Source organism: Budorcas taxicolor, chromosome 10 (genome assembly GCF_023091745.1).
Source record: "Budorcas taxicolor isolate Tak-1 chromosome 10, Takin1.1, whole genome shotgun sequence".
Taxonomy (NCBI): Eukaryota; Metazoa; Chordata; class Mammalia; order Artiodactyla; family Bovidae; genus Budorcas; species Budorcas taxicolor.
This window is the reverse complement of record NC_068919.1, coordinates 65,694,889-65,713,065: the sequence shown is the minus strand read 5'-3', so window position 1 is coordinate 65,713,065 and position 18,177 is coordinate 65,694,889. Positions and strand designations below refer to the sequence as shown.

The following is an 18,177-nucleotide window of genomic DNA, read 5'->3' as shown; positions in this document are numbered from 1 at the left end:
CTCCTGGAATTTTGTACCCTAGGCACCAGGCTTGCCTAAGTTTAGTTCTAGCCCTGTGTCATTGATATCTTGTAATTAGTAATTCTAAACAAGAAACAAATCAGCTTATACAAATCTAGTTTAACAAGTTCTCTGATCATTAATCGTGATAACTAGGAATCTTTAAAATGGTCTGCAGTTGACCCTTGAAGAACATGGGCTTGAACTGTGGGGGTCCATTTATACATGGGTTTTTTCAGTAGTAAATACGACAGTACTACATGATCCAAGGTTGGTTGAATCTGAGGATACTGAACCTCTGATTATGGAGCAACAGCATATAAGGAGGGCTTACTATAAATTACGTGCAGATTTTCACCTACACAGAGGGTAGGTGCTTTTGCCTGCTACATTGTTCAAGAGTCACTGTATTCCACCCCCTGTTTTTAAGTATAGAAGATAAAGTCAAACCATAGTATTATACAATTTGAATTGCAAAGTAAGCTGTAGAAAGGAATGTTTCAGAAAATATCTTATTCAGAAACTGCTATCATATGATAAATGTTTAACTCTTGCCTGATAGTCAGCTGATAGTTGACCTAAGCCGTTGTTCCACTTTTGCAGGAACAGTATTGGCGTTCAGTTATATTTCACAACCATCTTGATTATTTAGCAAAAAATGGTTATGAATATGAAGAGAGCACTAAAAATCAAGCAACAAAAGAACAACAGGAACTTTTACTAAAAATGCTTGCGGTGAGTAAAATAAATACAGTGGGGGAAAATTTTTCTCTAGGATGAATTTCTTAATGGTATGTAAATTAGCAGTTTTCACAACCTAGAATTCTTAAGCTGTATCTGGTGGTATTGGCATTTTTCTCCCTTAAAAATACCAGTTTCCCAGTTGATGTTGCATTTAAATATTTAAGATACTACCTCAGAACACAGGAAGAAATAAACTGTTTTGGTGCTGACTCCGTTTTTATTTTTGCCCCCTGGTCTGCACTGTAACAGGCCCTGTAGGCAGTTTGGATGCTTGTTCATAAAGTTTGAGAACTGGCTCCAGCTCCTGCTCCTATCATATGCAACAGATAAAGTTTGAGTGTAGACTTTCAGATCTCCAAGGCTGAATGAGCAGTCTTAAGAACTTTGATCAGGCTTTTAGAATGCCTGTCTTTTGTTGTCCTCTTAGGCAACTCTGTGTGGTAAAAGTTTGTAGCCAGTGACCAGGTTTGGTGCCCTGGATATTTAAGTACATTTATCTTTAAAGATAAAAGAACTTTTTGAAAGATAAAGTTCTTAAGTTTGTGTTCTCGTTCTAGGTTGGTTTATGAGGAGGAATATAATGTAATTTCTTCCCTGTTCTTCTTGTATTAGACTGTAAGCACCTTGGGGGCCATGACCATGTCTCGTTCTCTGCCATTTACTGGGCACGGACAGTGTCTAATACACAGTAGACCTCAGTATTTCCTCAGAGAGTAAGTGGCCCAGACTTTTGGTTTCATTTTAAGGTTGAGAAAAAAAGAGTTCTGAGGGAAAAGTGATATCTAAGTCCATAGAACTGGTTGTAACTTCAGTCTCCAAAAGGTGGTATTCACCACCATCACCTCTATGTAACACTGCCTTGAGTTTAGTATTAAAGAAGTTTAATTAGTTTACTGTAGAGAAAGTTTTGTTCCATTTGCAAAGTCCCATTTGTATGCCAACATGAACTAGTAACCTTTTTATTTCCTACTACACAGGTAAGGAAACCTGTTTGAGTTACTCATGCTTTAGTCCTAGAGGAGCTTTTACCCTGGAGTACAGTGTTCCTCAGCAGGGTGGTCATAGCACTCTGTTAGTTCTTTAGTATTCCTGTCCCCTGGCAAATGCCCATAGTTCCACCTAGTTACTAGGAAACTATACTACTTTCATTTCCAAATGCCTCCTGAGGCAGCGTACCACCCAGACTGAGAGGTACTATTTATAGATAAGTGATTCTGGAAAACTTGAGAAGGGTGTGCAAGTAAATACCTAAAGCGTCTGTGCTGATGAATCAGATTTGACATGTCTAAGTAACAAATAATACTTCCTTGAGTTGTGAGACTTTTAGTTGTCTTCAAAGTATTCATTTTTCTCATGTTGTAAATACGTCAGTTGTCTCACTTTGAGTTGTCAAAATTTATACCAGAAGAAAGTCCATGTTCTGTGAGAGATGATAAATGAGTGTTCTTCATTTTATATTGCAAGTATAAAAAATATAGCAAGAAAAAGGAGGTTGCTTGCTAATTTAGAAATTGTATAACTGTTTCTAGTAGTTAGAGATCATAGACAATCATATTTAGAAAGCTAATGGGTAAATCTACTTGCCCACCCAAATTCACTTAGTAGCTTTTGTGTGCCACTTCTGGACAAAGTAATAACAAATAAATCATTTACATTCTATTATTTGTTTCAAATTTGCTACCCTGTTTGGTGACTGCAGATGGTAGAATGGGCGGGAAACCATTTTTAAATTTTAAATAAATCCCTTACTCTTCTTGCAATTTATAACTTGAAATGTTACGTCATATTTCATTATTGATTGTAAAAGTCACTGAGGAAAAAATGCTGCCAATTAAACTGACTCACCAATTGTAAGATGCTTCCAACTTCAAGAGATATTAAAATGTGTAAAAATATGCATCTTAAAATCAGAGATACAGTCTCAAGAAAACTGTTTGTTCTACCAGGAGTATCTGTCTTTTATTTTTCAAAAAGTTTTACTTAACATAATTTGATCCACCCGCCCTTTTTCCTTTTAGCTTTCCTGTAAACTGGAGCGGGAATTTCGTTGTGTGGAACTTGCTGGTCTAATGACTCAGAATGCTGTGAATTTAGCCATTAAGTATGCTTCTCGTTCTCGGAGATTAATATTGGCCCAAAGACTTAGTGAACTGGCTGCAGAGAAGGCAGCAGAGTTGGCAGCCACCCAGGCTGAGGAAGAAGAAGAAGAGGATTTCAGGAAAAAGTTGAATGCTGGGTAAGAAATACTCAGTTGTGTGAGTTTTACCATCCTGCAATATTGACCTGGTCTTTTCATTGCTCTTTATTGAATAACATTGCTCTTTTTTAGTTATAGTAATACTTCTACAGAGTGGAGTCAGCCAAGGCTCAGAAATCAAGTTGAAGAAGATACGGAGGATAATGGAGAAGCTGATAATACAGAAGAAAGACCAGAAATACACAAACATGGTAAAATACATTTTTAAGGCAGTTTAGAGATGAGAAGTGTCATGTGTGTGACTTCCCTCATTTTACTTGGCTAAGGGAAACTGAATACCCATACGTTTTCAAGGTGTCTTTTTGTCCTATTGTTGATTACAGAAGATTCCTTTATATTCCCATTTACACTATATTGTTTTAATTATTCTATAGGGGAGAGCCCATTTTTCAAAAGTGCAGATTCCTCTGATATGCTAGCTCTTAAGTCAGGTAAGACGTTTTTGATTTTGTAAATATCAAGGAAATTTTGAAGTAGTCCTTAAACTGCTACATCTACTCAGATACCCCTTACTCTTCAGGGCCTGTTTTGTTGTAATTGTTATTTTTAATCAGAAATGTTTGTGAAACTGTGTTCATTTAACAGATACTTACTAAATGCCTATTGTGTGTTAGGTATTTGACTAGAGGGAAGATACAGAAGTGAAGTGGATATGCATATTTGATCCCTGCATAAACTTTATACCAGTTGGCTTTTAAAAGTATATACATACATTATTCTGATTTTGAAAATATACTTTTACATGTGTACAGATTATTAAAAGAGCATATAACAGACGACTGTAATCTAGTCAGTGGCGGGAGATAGTTGGGACCCCAAGGAGGGCCTCATGGAATGTTTAAAGCAGAGATCTCAAGGAGGAATGAGGCAGCCAGGCAGAAGAGAATCATGTGGGCTTAAGGAACAGCATGTATGAAGTTTAAAGAGTGGTTCATATAAGGCAGAGAGCAAAGAGAAATTGGTGCTGGATGGTTTTGGAGCGGTGAACGGGAACCAAACCATGCAGATCCATGTAGGCCATGGTAAGGATTTTGGTCTTTATTTTGGGGTTGCCGGGAGGCTGTTGCAGGTTTTAATCAGGAGCATATATGGCATACTGTGCAGAGGAGGGTTGTGTATAAGGAGGCTACTGATGTAGTCCCAAGTGCGATTGATAGTGACCTAGACTGGGGTGGGGGTGATTGTTGAAGAAAGGGAGGAATTGAAGAGACATTTCCGAAGATAATGTAAAGGGTATGGAAGTTCAGGGTGTGGAGAATGGCTGTCAGTTTCTGGCTTGAGTACTTGAGTGAGTGATGGTGCCATTTACTGAGTCAGGAATAGGGAAATGTATCTTTAGATAGGAGGATGATGAAATTACTGTGGGCTGTTTGGGTCAAGAGCTCGGGAAAGTAGTATCTCTGGGATGCAGATATAGAAGTTAAGATTGTTGACATGAGTATAACAAGTTAAACCACAGGTATGTGTAAGTGAGCACTGGGGAGGATCAAAGTGAGGAGAAAAATGAGCTTAGGCTTAGGGAATCCCCAGCATTTAAACATCAGGTAGAGGAAGAGGAGGAGGAACCATCAAAAGAAAATGAGAACAGGGAGGAAGGAGGTAAGCCAGGGAATGCATTATCTCAGAAGTCAATGGGGAGATACTTTCAAAAAGAAAGGAACCCTCAGCTGTGTGGAATGCTGTTGAGAGGTCAAATAAGGTGTTGGCTGAAAAAGATAACACCAGTTTGGGCTACATAGAGTTTATTGAGTTCTTAGAAAGAATAGATCCTGCAGGGTGGTAGGGCTGGAAGCCATGTTTTGGTTGGAGGAGCATATGAATAGTGAGGGAATGGGAATAGCTGTGTAGTCAGCTCTTAAGAAATTTGGCTGCTTAGGGGATGTGAGAGAAAATTATATGAGGGATGAGGGTTGTGTGTGGCAGAGAATGTGTTTGTTTTCTGTGTTTCTTTAAGTTAGGAAACTTAAGAAGCCAATAAAGAAGGAAAAGTCAAAGCTGATGCATGTAGCCATTGATCCAGTTTCTTGAAAAGCAGGAGGGGTGGAATCTAGAGCACTTGTAAAGGAATTATTAACTAGCTAAAATAAGGCACCATTCTTCCTTGGTAATGTGAGAAAAGAGTAGATCTCTACATACTGTATTTGTGTTAATATATTGCATAGTGGCAACTTGGGTTAGCTCTCATCATCTAATAGCTTTTATTTCATCTTAACAGTAGGAAGGAGGTCGCATATAGTTAGTAGTAGTTTTAAAATTGCAAAGTACAGTATTTTCATATAATACAGATTAAAATATTCATTATTATTGTAGAAGTCAAAAGTCTTCTCAGTTTTACGACTATTAAGTGAGGGTTTCTTTCTTATGAAAGGTGCAGTTATCTCTAGCAGCCAAGGACGAATAAACCCCTTCAAGGTAAACTCTTTCCAGTGATGTTTTCTATTACTTAAATACATTTCCATACAGAGAGATATTTCCAAACTACCAGATGACCCTCCCCAGACTTAGAGGCATTAAAGACTGCAGCAGATTAAATTTTAAAATATTTAAGTAAGTAAATATTTTAAAATAAAAATGAAAGCAGCACTAGTTCACACTTGGACCGAGAATTTTATTTTCTACTTATCTTCTAAGAACCTACAGTTAATGAAAGGTACTCCCTATTTTTCTTGGGGATGTGGTATTTGGGAATATGTGCATCAGTCTTAATTTGGATTCAACCAAATGTATTCAGTTCTAAAGGTTAGACTACAATATAAACTTAATAGAAATTTAAAGGAAAAACAAATCTCTTGGGTTTTTTTCCTTCTTTAAGCTTTATGAAATGCTAATACTAGTTTGCTCTTTAGGTATCAGGCAGTTCCAAAGAGCCAGCCATTTCAGTGAATTCAGGACGTTCAACTAATATTTTAGACAGTATGAACAAATCATCCAAGAAATCTACTGCATTTAATCGAGCTACAGATGATGAAAAGTCTCCAGTTATAAAGCCCTTGATTCCAAAGCCAAAGTCTAAGCAGGTATGATTTCAACTGCCTCCATCTACAGTAAACAGCTCGTGGTCTGTTTGTCTTACTTTAATTTTGTTCACTCTTTCAGGTATGAGACAGGAGGCCCCGGTTGTTTATAACTGATAGTGTAGTGAGAGCAGTGGTTCTCAATTCTAGTTTTGCTTTGGAATGACTTTTTTAAAATATTAATACTTTAAATCATATTATACAGCTGCCAGATATTTAAGAAAGTATTAAAAATGCTCCCAATTAAACCAAGCCAGTGATTTTTGTAAGAGATGTGTATTAGCATTTATTTAGAAGAGACTCAGAGAGCCCCACTCATTCCTGCCTCCTGGTCCTCATGACCTTGTGCAGCCCCTCCCCTCAAGTGTGATGGGATTATCCAGTAACTGTGACAATGATGAGATGTCACTTCCATAATTGTATTACTATTAATATATAGACCCAGGACAGGGACTCAGGCATCTGTCTGTATTCTTTTCGTTTCCCAGATAGTTCTGATGCCTGTCCTTGTTTAATGCAGCTAGCTTAGTAGCTGGCCCTAATCTTTCCTGTTCTGTATTCTCAGTTTTCTTCCCAGATTTTGTCCTAATTTTGGTAATTTAATCCCAGATTTGTCATCAGTAAAATAGGTAAACTCATTTGAGGTATAGTTTTTTGGAAGTTTTGTATGCATGTGTATAAATATTTACTTTTAACAGAAAACCTTAGGACTTACATGTTAGTGTAAGAATTCTAAATAATAATAGATATTTTTCCACATTTTTCCAAATTTGCTCGTAAAATATAGAATCATGCTAGATTTTGTTGCAGTATTCACATGTTTGTTTTCACAGGCATCTGCAGCATCCTTTTTCCAGAAAAGAACTTCCCAAGCTGACAGGACTGAGGAAGTAAAAGAAGAAAATCCTAAAAATTCATCATCTGAAACCCCAGCTGTGTGTCCTCAAAACACTGAAAACCAAAGGTCAGTACATAGAGAAATTTAGTATTCTCAAGATGCAGTATTCCAATAAAAGGCACATAGAAGTAGCAATACAAAACTGTGTGACTCTTATTCATTAATATCAATAATACATTGGCATAGGTAGTGGGCATTCTGAAATCATGTAATTTTAGGGAAGCCACAAATATTGATTAGTATCTATTTACATTACTTATTAAAGTATGCTTTGATAAACTATCTGTGTTTTAAATTGTGGACACATTTTACTGAGATACTGTATTTTTTAATTAGTTCATTTTTTCATTTGTTTGTTTTTAAATAATATAGTTACATGGGAGAAACACAGTCACAGATACAAAAAGATGTGTGGTGAAGAGTAAATCTTTTTTCTATCCACTCAGTTCCCTGTGCACAAATACTCACTGCACAATTTCTTCTATAGCCTTCTTGAATTATTCTATGCATTTTTTTTAGTTTACAGAAATGATAATATGCACATTGTTCTGTGCCTTATTTTTTTCACTTAAGAGCAGGTTTTGCAGATCATTCCTTTTTACTACATGAAGAGTTTCTTTAATCTTTTTACATTCATTGAATGGCTGTACCATAATTTATTTAGTTCTCTGAAAGTGGACAAAAAGTCATTGCTGGTCTTTTGCTGGTACAAATAGTAGTACAATTAATAATTTTATATGAATATTATGTACATATAGCTGTAAGATGGATTCCTGTATGGTTCAAGCTAATGTACACTTACAATTTTGAAAGATACTGCAAAATTGCTCTGCATGGATGTTTGTATCCCCCAGCAATATAAGAGTCCCTGTTTGTCCACCAACTCATTATGTTACCAAATTTCTTGATCTCTTGTATGCTCGATTTATTTGAAATACATCAGCTATACTGAAAAAGTCACCATTTCATTTCTTAAAATTTATTTCTTTTTGGCTGCACTGGGTCTTTGTTGTGGTGCACGGGCTTCTCGTTGCAGTGGCTTCTCTTGTTGCAGTGGGCTGTAGAGCGTGTGGGCTGTAGCGGTTGCAGTGGGTGGGCTCAGTAGTTGCAGTTGTCCGGCAGCATGTGGAATCTTCCCTGAGCAGGGATTGAATCTGAATCCCCTGTACTGATAGGAGGATTCTTAACCACTGGACCACCAGAAAAGTCTCACCATTTCATTTTTAACTTTATGTATCTCATGTAACCGGTATCTCATGTTCAGTTGCTCAGTCATGTCCAACTCTTTGCAGCCCCACGGACAGCAGCACTCCAGGCCCCCTCTCCATCGCCAACTCCCAGAGTTTACTCAAACTCATGTCCGTTGAGTCGGTGATGCTATCAACCATCTCCTCCTCTGTCATCCCCTTCTCCTGCCTTCAGTCTTTCTCAGCATCAGGGTCTTTTCAAATGAGTCAGTTCTTTGCATCAGGTGGCCAAAGTATTGGAGCTTCAGCTTCAGCATCAGTCCTTCCAATGAATATTCAGGGCTGATTTCCTTTAAGATTGACTGGTTGGATCGCCTTACAGTCCAAGGGACTCTCAAGAGTCTTCTCCAACACCACAGTTGAAAAGCATCAATTCTTTGGCGCTCAGCTTTCTTTATAGTCCAACTCTTACATCTCATATTAACCAATTTAATTTGAGGGGGTAGCTGTAGTTTTTATTTTTTTTATTTTGTCCTAAATTTAATTTAGCTATTAAACAGTGAAATTTTTATTTAAGAAGATTAAATTTTTTATACTTTCAACAGCCTATACAGAAGAAAAGTGATCAGTAAATGTTAAATATTTGCATTAAATCTTCAGGTGTGACCTAAAAAACAGTTTGTGTCAGAACTGAAATCTGGTAACATTGACATTTATGCTGTGTCCATGCTTTACATAATGGTAGAAGAACTGACCTAGGCTCCCAGGTCAGCTGTGCTAGCAGGAGAAAGGAGCTTGAGAGAAATCATGAAGATTTCAAATAGCTGGTTTAGGGAATGGAGAAAGGCTACCAAGAATTCATGGGAGGGTTTTATTGGACTAGAAGGGCTAAGGAAGATTGGAGACCTTGAGCATGTCTCATTAAGGAGTTCACAGGTGCTGTGCTTGGAAAATATAAATGTGAATAATCCCTTTGAATTGATCTTACAAAGGATTTCTTTCAACTCGTTCCTTCAGTCTCTAGGCAGTTTTAAGTAATATGTAATTATGAATATTAACAAGTATAATTAATTGTGTCTGTCTTACATTATATATAGGTATGCAAAGACTAATGGTTAATTACTCACCTGAAAAATCATAAAACACTCCAGAACTGTCTTAAGTATAAAATTTTTTTTTTGCATAATTGCTATTTTAGGCCTAAGACCGGGTTCCAGATGTGGCTGGAAGAAAACAGAAGTAATATTTTGTCTGACAATCCTGACTTTTCAGATGAAGCAGACATAATAAAAGAAGGAATGGTTCGATTTAAAGTACTGTCAACTGAAGAAAGGAAGGTAAGAATAATTGTACTGAGATTGAGACTTTGGTGAATTCCTGGCTTTTAAAAATTCTCATAGAAAATGCTTTTTTTCTGTGTTTTAAAATTGAATACACTCAACCTCTTGGTGGAGAGGAGATTCAACAAACAAAATGTCAGTTTTGACATCTAGATCTATATAATAATTATTTAGTGTTGATGGTTAATTTTTTGGCAGATATACTACCTACATCTGTATAAGTTTCTGCATATTGTAAGTTAGGGGAATAGCCCAAGAAAAAGTACATTGCTTTTAAGTCACAATCAAATAAAATTAGTAAGGAAAACTGAAATTAATTCACATTTTTGGACAACTGCTTTAGAGTCCTTGTAAGCAGAATTTCTTAAAATACTATTTACTTACACATTGAATACTAAATGAGAATACTGCTTTGTGAGGAAACAATCCGTGTTCTGTTCTAGCCTTTCATGTGGAAATTAGGACAGGTGACTTGTACCTATCGCTTCTTATGTCATTCTCTGCCATGTAGAAAAAGGCTAGGAGCGGCTTTCTTTTACAAGGGGAAGGAATGTGTATGTTGTATCAAATCTCAGACTTACCTTCCCCAGGGATGACAAGGGTGCAGCAATGGGTACCTTGTGACATAGATATTTTACCTTGATAAACTGGTTTTACAAAATAAATGTATTGCAAAATGACGAAACTAGAAACTAGTCTAACCACCTCTCACCTTCTTTAGAATCTCATTAGCATTTTTGTGTTTCTCATTTTTTGTGAGCATTTATAAAAGGATAAAAATTCTAAAGTATTAAATAAAATGGCATCTGAATGAATAAGACCATAGGCTGAAACTGTCAGCTTATGCAGGAAAAGAGGAAGAGACGTGGCAAAACTTGTGGTCGTGTTTTTGAATACTTAAAATGTAATCAGTATTTTTAGTGTAAACCTTAAACATTTCTTAAATCCAGTCTGTTAATGTGAAAAATTCTACAGGTCACATGTACCCTTTTCAATAATAATGACTGGGAAGGAAAATAAAGTAGGAGGAGGAGGAACTGTTAGAGATTAAAAGAGGTTTAAGAAATAAATGAGTGAACCCTGTTAGGTTCTCGCTTACTGAATAGAAACCAATCCCAAAAGAACATATACCGTATGTAATATTTGTGATATGACAAAGTGATGGGGTGAAGATCAGAGTACTGATTGCCAGGGGATGGGGCCTGGGAGTGGAATAGGGCAGGGCAGCATGAGGGATACTCGTGCTTGTGGAACTGTTCTATATCCTGAATGTGGTGGTAAATACACAGCCTACAGTAGAATTACACACATACACACACAAATGAGTTGAAATAAAAAGAAGGTTTTATCGATGTCAATATCCTAGCTGTAATAGTACAGTATAGTTTTGCAAGATGCAGCCATTGAGGGAAACTGAGTAAAGGGGACACGGGGGCTTTCTGTATTATTTCCTCAACTGCATGGAATCTCTATCTCTAATCTCAAAATAAAAGGTTTCTTTTTTAAACAGTACCTGTAGTTATAGTGTTTTTGCTCTTAATATGGTTAAATACAAGCAGAGTTTAGATTGAAATATTATAGTTAGAATGTAAATTTTTTAATGTACCCTGCAATTAAATAATAAGCAATTTTTTTTTTTAAATGAGAACCCTTAATGATTAGCTTCACAATTCAAGTGCTAATTATGCTGCTTTATGGCATAATGTTTCCTGTAAAAGTAAAGAAATCATTTCCTTCCTGTTAATTTGTTATTTCCTAAAAATCTTTTCTCTTCGAATATTTTTACAAAGGCATGGGCTGCCAAGGCCAAAGGAGGAACTGCAAGTGATGGAGCTGAAGAAAAGAAGCGAAAACGTGTGGTCGATGAAAGTCAGGAAACTGAAAACCAGGAAGAAAAAATGAAGAATTTGAATTTACCTAAAAAACAAAAACCTTTAGATCTTTCTACAAATCAGAAACTGTCAGCTTTTGCTTTTAAGCAGGAATAGAGTAAGGAGGTAAATTTAGAACTTAGGAAAGTAATGGATCTTTGGTGAATCTAGACCTTTAAAAAAATCTTTCGGAAACTCTTTAAGTATTTTTAAAAGAGTTTAAAGATTGCTGTTTGTCTTTATAAGATAATCCAGTAACTATATTGGTGTAAGTAGCGGGGCATCTGTAAAAACTATCATCTCTGCAGATTGCTCTGCCCCCAAATGGAGGGCATTCAGAAGCACGACCATGGCCACTGACTGGAGGCCACTGTCATGTCCCATTGGAAGCTGGATTGATTTTGTTTCTTACCTTCAAAATCATCAAAGCCAAGGTCTTAAAACCTCTGAGCATTGAAGCACCTTCTAGAGTGTTCCTTGTTTGGTAAATATCACATATTGGCAAGTGCTACGAAAGTCCTCTTCCAAAGTGTGTTACTAGAGATTGCTCTTACGTCTATACTGGACCCAGGGGACCATATTTTTTTTCATATGGGCCCTAAACATGTAAATAATTTTGTAGATGAGACGTTTGTTTTGGAAATTTCTTCATATATGACTTTTATCTGTTTGTATTGCCTGTTTTCTTAAAAATAAAGCTTACATTTTCATATTTAGCTTAATACGGTCTTCACATTGTATTTCCATGAAATGGAAGTGTTTCTAGAAAATACATTTTATGTTTATTACCATAATTTTCACTACCCCCATCTTGTTTTTGTTGTTGTTCAGTCGCTAAGTCACGTCTGACTCTGCGACCCCATGAACTGTAGCCTACCAGGTTCCTCCATCCATGGGATTTTCCAGGCAAGAATACTGGAGTGGGTTGCCATTTCCTTCTCCAGGAGATCTTCCCGACCCAGGGATTGAAACCCGGTCTCCCACATTGTAGGCAGATGCTTTACTATCTGAGCCACCAGGGAAGCTCATTTGTAACAGTGTTACAAACCCCCATCCATAGTACTTCAGGCACTCTGTTTACCAAATCGAATCCCTTGAATCTGTTTATCACCTCCACTGTATAAATCATAAGGGATTTGATTTAGGTCATACCTGAATAGCCTAATGGTTTCCCCTACTTTCTTCAATTTGAGCCTGAATTTTGCAGTGAGGCGCTCACGATCTGAGCCATAGTCAGCTCCAGGTCTTGTTTTTGCTGACTGTGTAGAGCTTCTCCATCTTTGGCTGCACAGAATATGAAAGAAAGTGAAAGTTTAGTTGCTCAGTCATGTCTGACTTTTTGCAACCCCATGGACTGTATAGCCCACCAAGCTTCTCTGTCCATGGAATTCTCCAGGCCAGAGTGGGTTGCCATTCCTTCTCCAGGGGATCTTGCCAACCCAGGGAGTTTAGCCCAGGTCTCCCACATTGCAGACAGATTCTTTACCATCTGAGCCACCTAATTTCACTATTGACCATCTGATGATATCTGTGTAGAGTTGTCTCTTGGGTTGTTGGAAAAGAGTGTTTGCTATGACCAGCGTGTTCTCTTGACAAAACTCTGTTAGCCTTTGCTGTGGTTCATTTTGTACTCCAAGGCCAAACTTGCCTGTTACTCCTGCTTTTGCATTCCTCTCCCCTATGATGAAAAGGACATATATTTTTGGTGTTAGTTCTAGAAGGTCTTGTAGGTTTTCATACAACTGGTCAACTTCAGCTTCTTTGGACACCTTCTGACCTGGGGAGCTTACCTTCTGGTGTCACATCTTTTTGTCTTTTCATACTGTCCATGACGTTCTTGTGGCAAGAATACTGCCATTTCCTCCTGCAGTGGACCATGTTTTGTCAGAACTTTTCACTATCACCTGTCCATCTTGGGTAGCCCTGTACAGCATGGCTCATAGCTTCATTGAATTATGCAAGCCCCTCCTTCACCCTCATCCTGTTACACATTAAACACACAGAGGTATTGAAGATACTATTTTGATAATATTGAAGCTCAGCATATGTTCCTGGTAAACTACTCTGGTTATCAGCATCAGCAGTGCTTTATTGAGCAAATCTTTGAAGCCTTGATAAGAGAGTAATTGAACAGTGAGGAAGTGTTTAACTCCTCTTTTGTTTTGAACAAACAAGATTAAATTAAGTAGTTCATACATTTTTTTTGGTTAGTATTCTAAGCAGAGCTTAATACAAATGAGCCACTTTATGAGGGACAGTACAGGGGTACTCTGGGGTAGGAGGATAGTAATAAAATCAAGTGATTCAAAATTGAAGGTAGTTTTAGGTTGGAAGGGACAAAATATGTTGAAATTTTAGATGTATAGTGGCCAAAGGATATTCCTTATCTCATGATTAAGATTGGGAAAGCATTTCTGATTTTTTATTTAGGAGCTGGTATTGAGAGGCATTGTAACACAGGTTAGGAGCACAGATTTCAAAGCCATACAGACCACCTGAGTTCAAAGGCTCACTGTAATACCTACCAGCTAAAAAGCCTTGGGCAAGTCGTAGCCTTTGTCCATTCACCTGTAAAATGGGTATATTAATAATATGTAATTTAAAGGTTGCTAAGAGAATTAAATGAGGTAAAAGCACTTACCTGGCACATTGTAGTGGTTTATATACTTATCAGCTATTGTTACTATGTTGTTGGCTAGTTAATCTGGCTTTGTCATTAAGTTTGATTCTGAATTAATTATGAATTAATGTTGGTTTCAAGATCCTGAAGTAAAAAAATTTTTATATTACTTTGGAAGCATGCTCATAGATAGGTATTTTGTTTTTACTTCTCCAGCTTGCTTATCACAGTGTATAATTCTTAAGGATATTATATACTTGAATGTTATATTTCAAATCCTTGAGTTTTATATTTCAAATCCATAGGAACCTGATGATACCAAGAGTTCGCAAAAAGTTTTTTCTTTTTTCTTTGTTTTTTGGGTGATGCCACACGGCATGCAGGATCTTAGTTGCCAAACCAGGGTTTAAACCTGTGCCCGTTGCAGTGAAAGTGTTGAGACTTAACCACTGGTCAGCCAGGGATGTCCCTGTAAAAGGTTGGTCTACATTTGTTTGGTTGAAGGAATGTTTTTGTATTGACCTAGTTTAACTTACAAATCCTGAATATTCATTGGAAGGACCGATGCTGAAGCTGAAGCTCCAGTACTTTGGCCACCTGATGTGAAGAACTGACTCATTGGAAAAGACCCTGATGTTGGGAAAGATTGAGGGCAGGAGGAGAAGGGGACGACAGAGGATGAGATGGCTGGATGGCATCACTGACTCCATGGACATGAGTTTGAGCAATCTCCGGGAGTTGGTAATGGACAGGGAAGCCTGGAGTGCTGCAGTCCATGGGGTCGCAAAGAGACATGACTGAGAGACTGAACTGAACTGAACTTCAAAATCAGAGCTCATAAATGAAGAAATATCATCCCTATTTCTTTTCTATATAATATTAAACCTCTTTTAAGGAAAAAATCTTTTCAGAGACTTGGAACTTAATGGTAGGAAAATGCAAATGGAAATAAATATATTAGTCATCATCATGATATCAGTACTGTTGCCTATTTTGAGCTTATGTTCTATAGAAAGTGGTCTTGTGCTCAATTTCATTCTTCAGTAGAAAAAGCTTCTCAAAGAGCTTATTTTATAACTTGATATTCAAAACGTCATCTTCTAATTATCCCAGAGAGCAAGTGAGTGAGTGCTGGGTTATGCCTACCAACTGTGGGGACAGTGGTAATCTACAACCACTCTAAATGCAGCAGCCTGAGGTAAGCCATTGTCACTACCATGGAGCAGATCCCTTTAGACAAAAGGATGAGACCCATCTATGTAGAAAGCATCTTACTCAGTGACTGGTTGTCTTAGGGGCCTTTTTGATTTTCCAGCTATTTTATAATGGAAGTATGTAATTCCCCCCAGGTGTTTATTTTTAAATTTTTTTTAAACGTACAGAAAATTTCAAAGAGTACAGCAAACATACATATACGCTTTATCTAGATTGACTGTTGTTGACATTTTGCCATAAATGCTTTGTAAAACAGTTTTTCCGGAACCATTTGAAATATGCAACATGACACTTCACCCCTTGGTACTTCAATATATATCCCCTAAGAATAAAGACATTCTTCTATATAACCACAATATCATTATTATAACAAATTTAACAGAAGAATATTATTGCCTAACATGTATTTCATACTAAAATTTCACCCAAAGTGCCCATTCGGCTTTTCCCCCTCAGATCTAAGATCAATCAAAAGTATTGCATTGTATTTAGTTATTAGTAGTACATACTTTAGTTATTAGTATTACATACTAATAAAGAATGAGGAAGAACATCACTCCCAATCCTAATACCCACAGATGACCCCTGGTAAGTGTGTATGTCATTAGGCTTTTTTTCTGTATATATATTCTTTTTTTTATTGTTTTCACATAGGTGTGCAGTCCAAATTCATGGTCGACAGAGGGTTAAAGGAAAAATACAACAGCCCGAGCCTATAAAGTGCAGCCTTTAACTGGTAGTATTCCTGTAACTAAAACCAGTTTCTACCTACTCAGGAACTGTGTCATAAAGAGCAAAAACTGATGGAGTGGAAAGTAAACATATTGGAGTCAAAAAGCCAAAAGTTGGTTCTTTGAAAGACTGATACATTAGGAAAAAATCAGACAAGATAAATCATTATACAAAGAGAAAAGCATAAATAATATTCGAAGTAAAAAGGAAATTATTAGTGACAAAATCTACAGATTTTTTTTTAAAGTTAAGAAGCTTGGGGACTTACCTGGTAGTGCAGTGGATTAAGAATCCACCTGCCAGGATATAAAATTAACACACAGAAATCCCTTGCATTCCTATACACTTATCAATGAGAAAACAGAAATTAAGGAAACAATTCCATTCACCATTGGAATGAAAAGAATAAAATACTTAGGAATAAATCTACTGAAAGAAACAAAAGTTTCTTATAGTTTTCTCTATATATAGAAAACTATAAAACACTGATGAAAGAAATCAAAGGTGACACAAATAGATGGAGAAATATACCATGTTTATGGATTGGAAGAATCAATATAGTGAAAATGAGTATACTACCCAAAGCAATCTATAGATTCAATGCAATCCCTATCAAGCTACCAACAGTATTCACAGAACTAGAACAAATAATTTCACAATTTGTATGGAAATACAAAAACCTCGAATAGCCAAAGCAATCTTGAGAAAGAAGAATGGAACTGGAGGAATCAACTTGCCTGACTACAGACTCTACTACAAAGCTGCAGTCATCAAGACAGTATGGTACTGGCACAAAGACAGAAATATAGATCAATAGAACAAAATAGAAAGCCCAAAGATAAATCCACACACCTATGGACACCTTATCTTTGACAAAGGAGGCAAGAATACACAATGGAGAAAAGACAATCTCTTTTAACAAGTGGTGCTGGGAAAACTGGTCAACCACTTGTAAAAGAATGAAACTGGAACACTTTCTAACACCATTCACAAAAATACACTCAAAATGGATTAAAGATCTAAATGTAAGACCAGAAACTAAAACTCCTAGAGGAAAACATTGGCAAAACACTCTGACATAAATCACAGCAGGATCCTCTAGGACCCACCTCCTAGAGTAATGGAAATAAAAGCAAAAATAAACAAACGGGACCTAATTAAACTGAAAAGCTTTTGCACAACGAATGAAACTATAAGATGTAAAGACAGCCTTCAAAATGGGAGAAAATAATAGCAAATGAAGCAACTGACAAAGAATTAATCTCAAAAATATACAAGCAGCTCCTGCAGCTCAATTCCAGAAAAATAAAGGATGCAATCAAAAAATGGGCCAAAGAACTAAACAGACATTTCTCCAAAGAAGACATATGGATGGCTAACAAACACATGAAAAGATGCTCAACATCACTCATTATCAGAGAAATGCAAATCAAAACCACAATGAGGTACCATCTCACGCCAGTCAGAATGGCTGCTATCAAAAAGTCTACAAACAATAAATGCTGGAGAGGGTGTGGAGAAAAGGGAACCCTCCTACACTGATGGTAGGAATGCAAACTAGCAGAGCCACTATGGAGAACAGTGTGGAGATTCCTTAAAAAACTGGAAATAGAACTGCCATATGATCCAGCCATCCCACTCCTGGGCATACACAGAAACCAGAACTGAAAGAGACACGTGTACCCTAATGTTCATCACAGCACTGTTTACAATAGCCAGGACATGGAAGCGACCTACATGTCCATTGGCAGACGAATGGATAAGAAAGCTGTGCTACATAAACACAGTGAAATGTTACTCAGCCATTAAAAAGAATGTATTTGAATCAGTTCTAATGAGGTGGATGAAATTGGAGCCTATTTTACAGAGTAAAGTAAGTCAGAAAGAAAAATACCAATACAGTACTTTAATGCATATATATGGAATTGAGAAAGATGGTAACGATGACCCTATATGCAAGACAGCAAATGAGACACAAATGTATAGAACAGTCTTTTGGACTCTGTGGGAGAAGGTGAGGGGGGGATGATTTAAGAGAATGGCATTGAAACATGTATATTATCATATGTGAAACATCGCCAGTCCAGGTTTGATGCATGAGACAGGGTTCTCAGGGCTGGTGCACTGGGATGACCCTGAGGGATGGGATGTGGAGGGAGGTGGGAGGGGGGTTTAGGATGGGGAACACATGTACACCCATGGGTGATTCATGTCAATGTATGGCAGAAACCACTACAATATTGTAAAGTAATTAGCCTCCAATTAAAATTAAAAAAAAAAAAAAAGAATCCACCTGTCA

At 37.0% G+C, this 18,177-nt stretch overlaps 1 protein-coding gene across 1 annotated transcript in view; it reads left to right on the top strand.

Annotated features, from left to right (window-relative positions):
- WDHD1 (WD repeat and HMG-box DNA binding protein 1) overlaps positions 1–11,428 on the top strand; it is a 49,563-nt gene extending 38,135 nt beyond the window's left edge. Inside the window, exons 17-25 of the mRNA XM_052647004.1 lie at positions 604–735; positions 2,763–2,980; positions 3,074–3,192; positions 3,376–3,432; positions 5,370–5,413; positions 5,848–6,018; positions 6,849–6,979; positions 9,299–9,437; positions 11,231–11,428. Coding sequence (XP_052502964.1) covers positions 604–735; positions 2,763–2,980; positions 3,074–3,192; positions 3,376–3,432; positions 5,370–5,413; positions 5,848–6,018; positions 6,849–6,979; positions 9,299–9,437; positions 11,231–11,428 — 1,209 coding nt within the window. The remainder of the gene's footprint in view (positions 1–603; positions 736–2,762; positions 2,981–3,073; positions 3,193–3,375; positions 3,433–5,369; positions 5,414–5,847; positions 6,019–6,848; positions 6,980–9,298; positions 9,438–11,230) is intronic.
- The last annotated feature ends 6,749 nt before the right edge of the window (positions 11,429–18,177 follow it).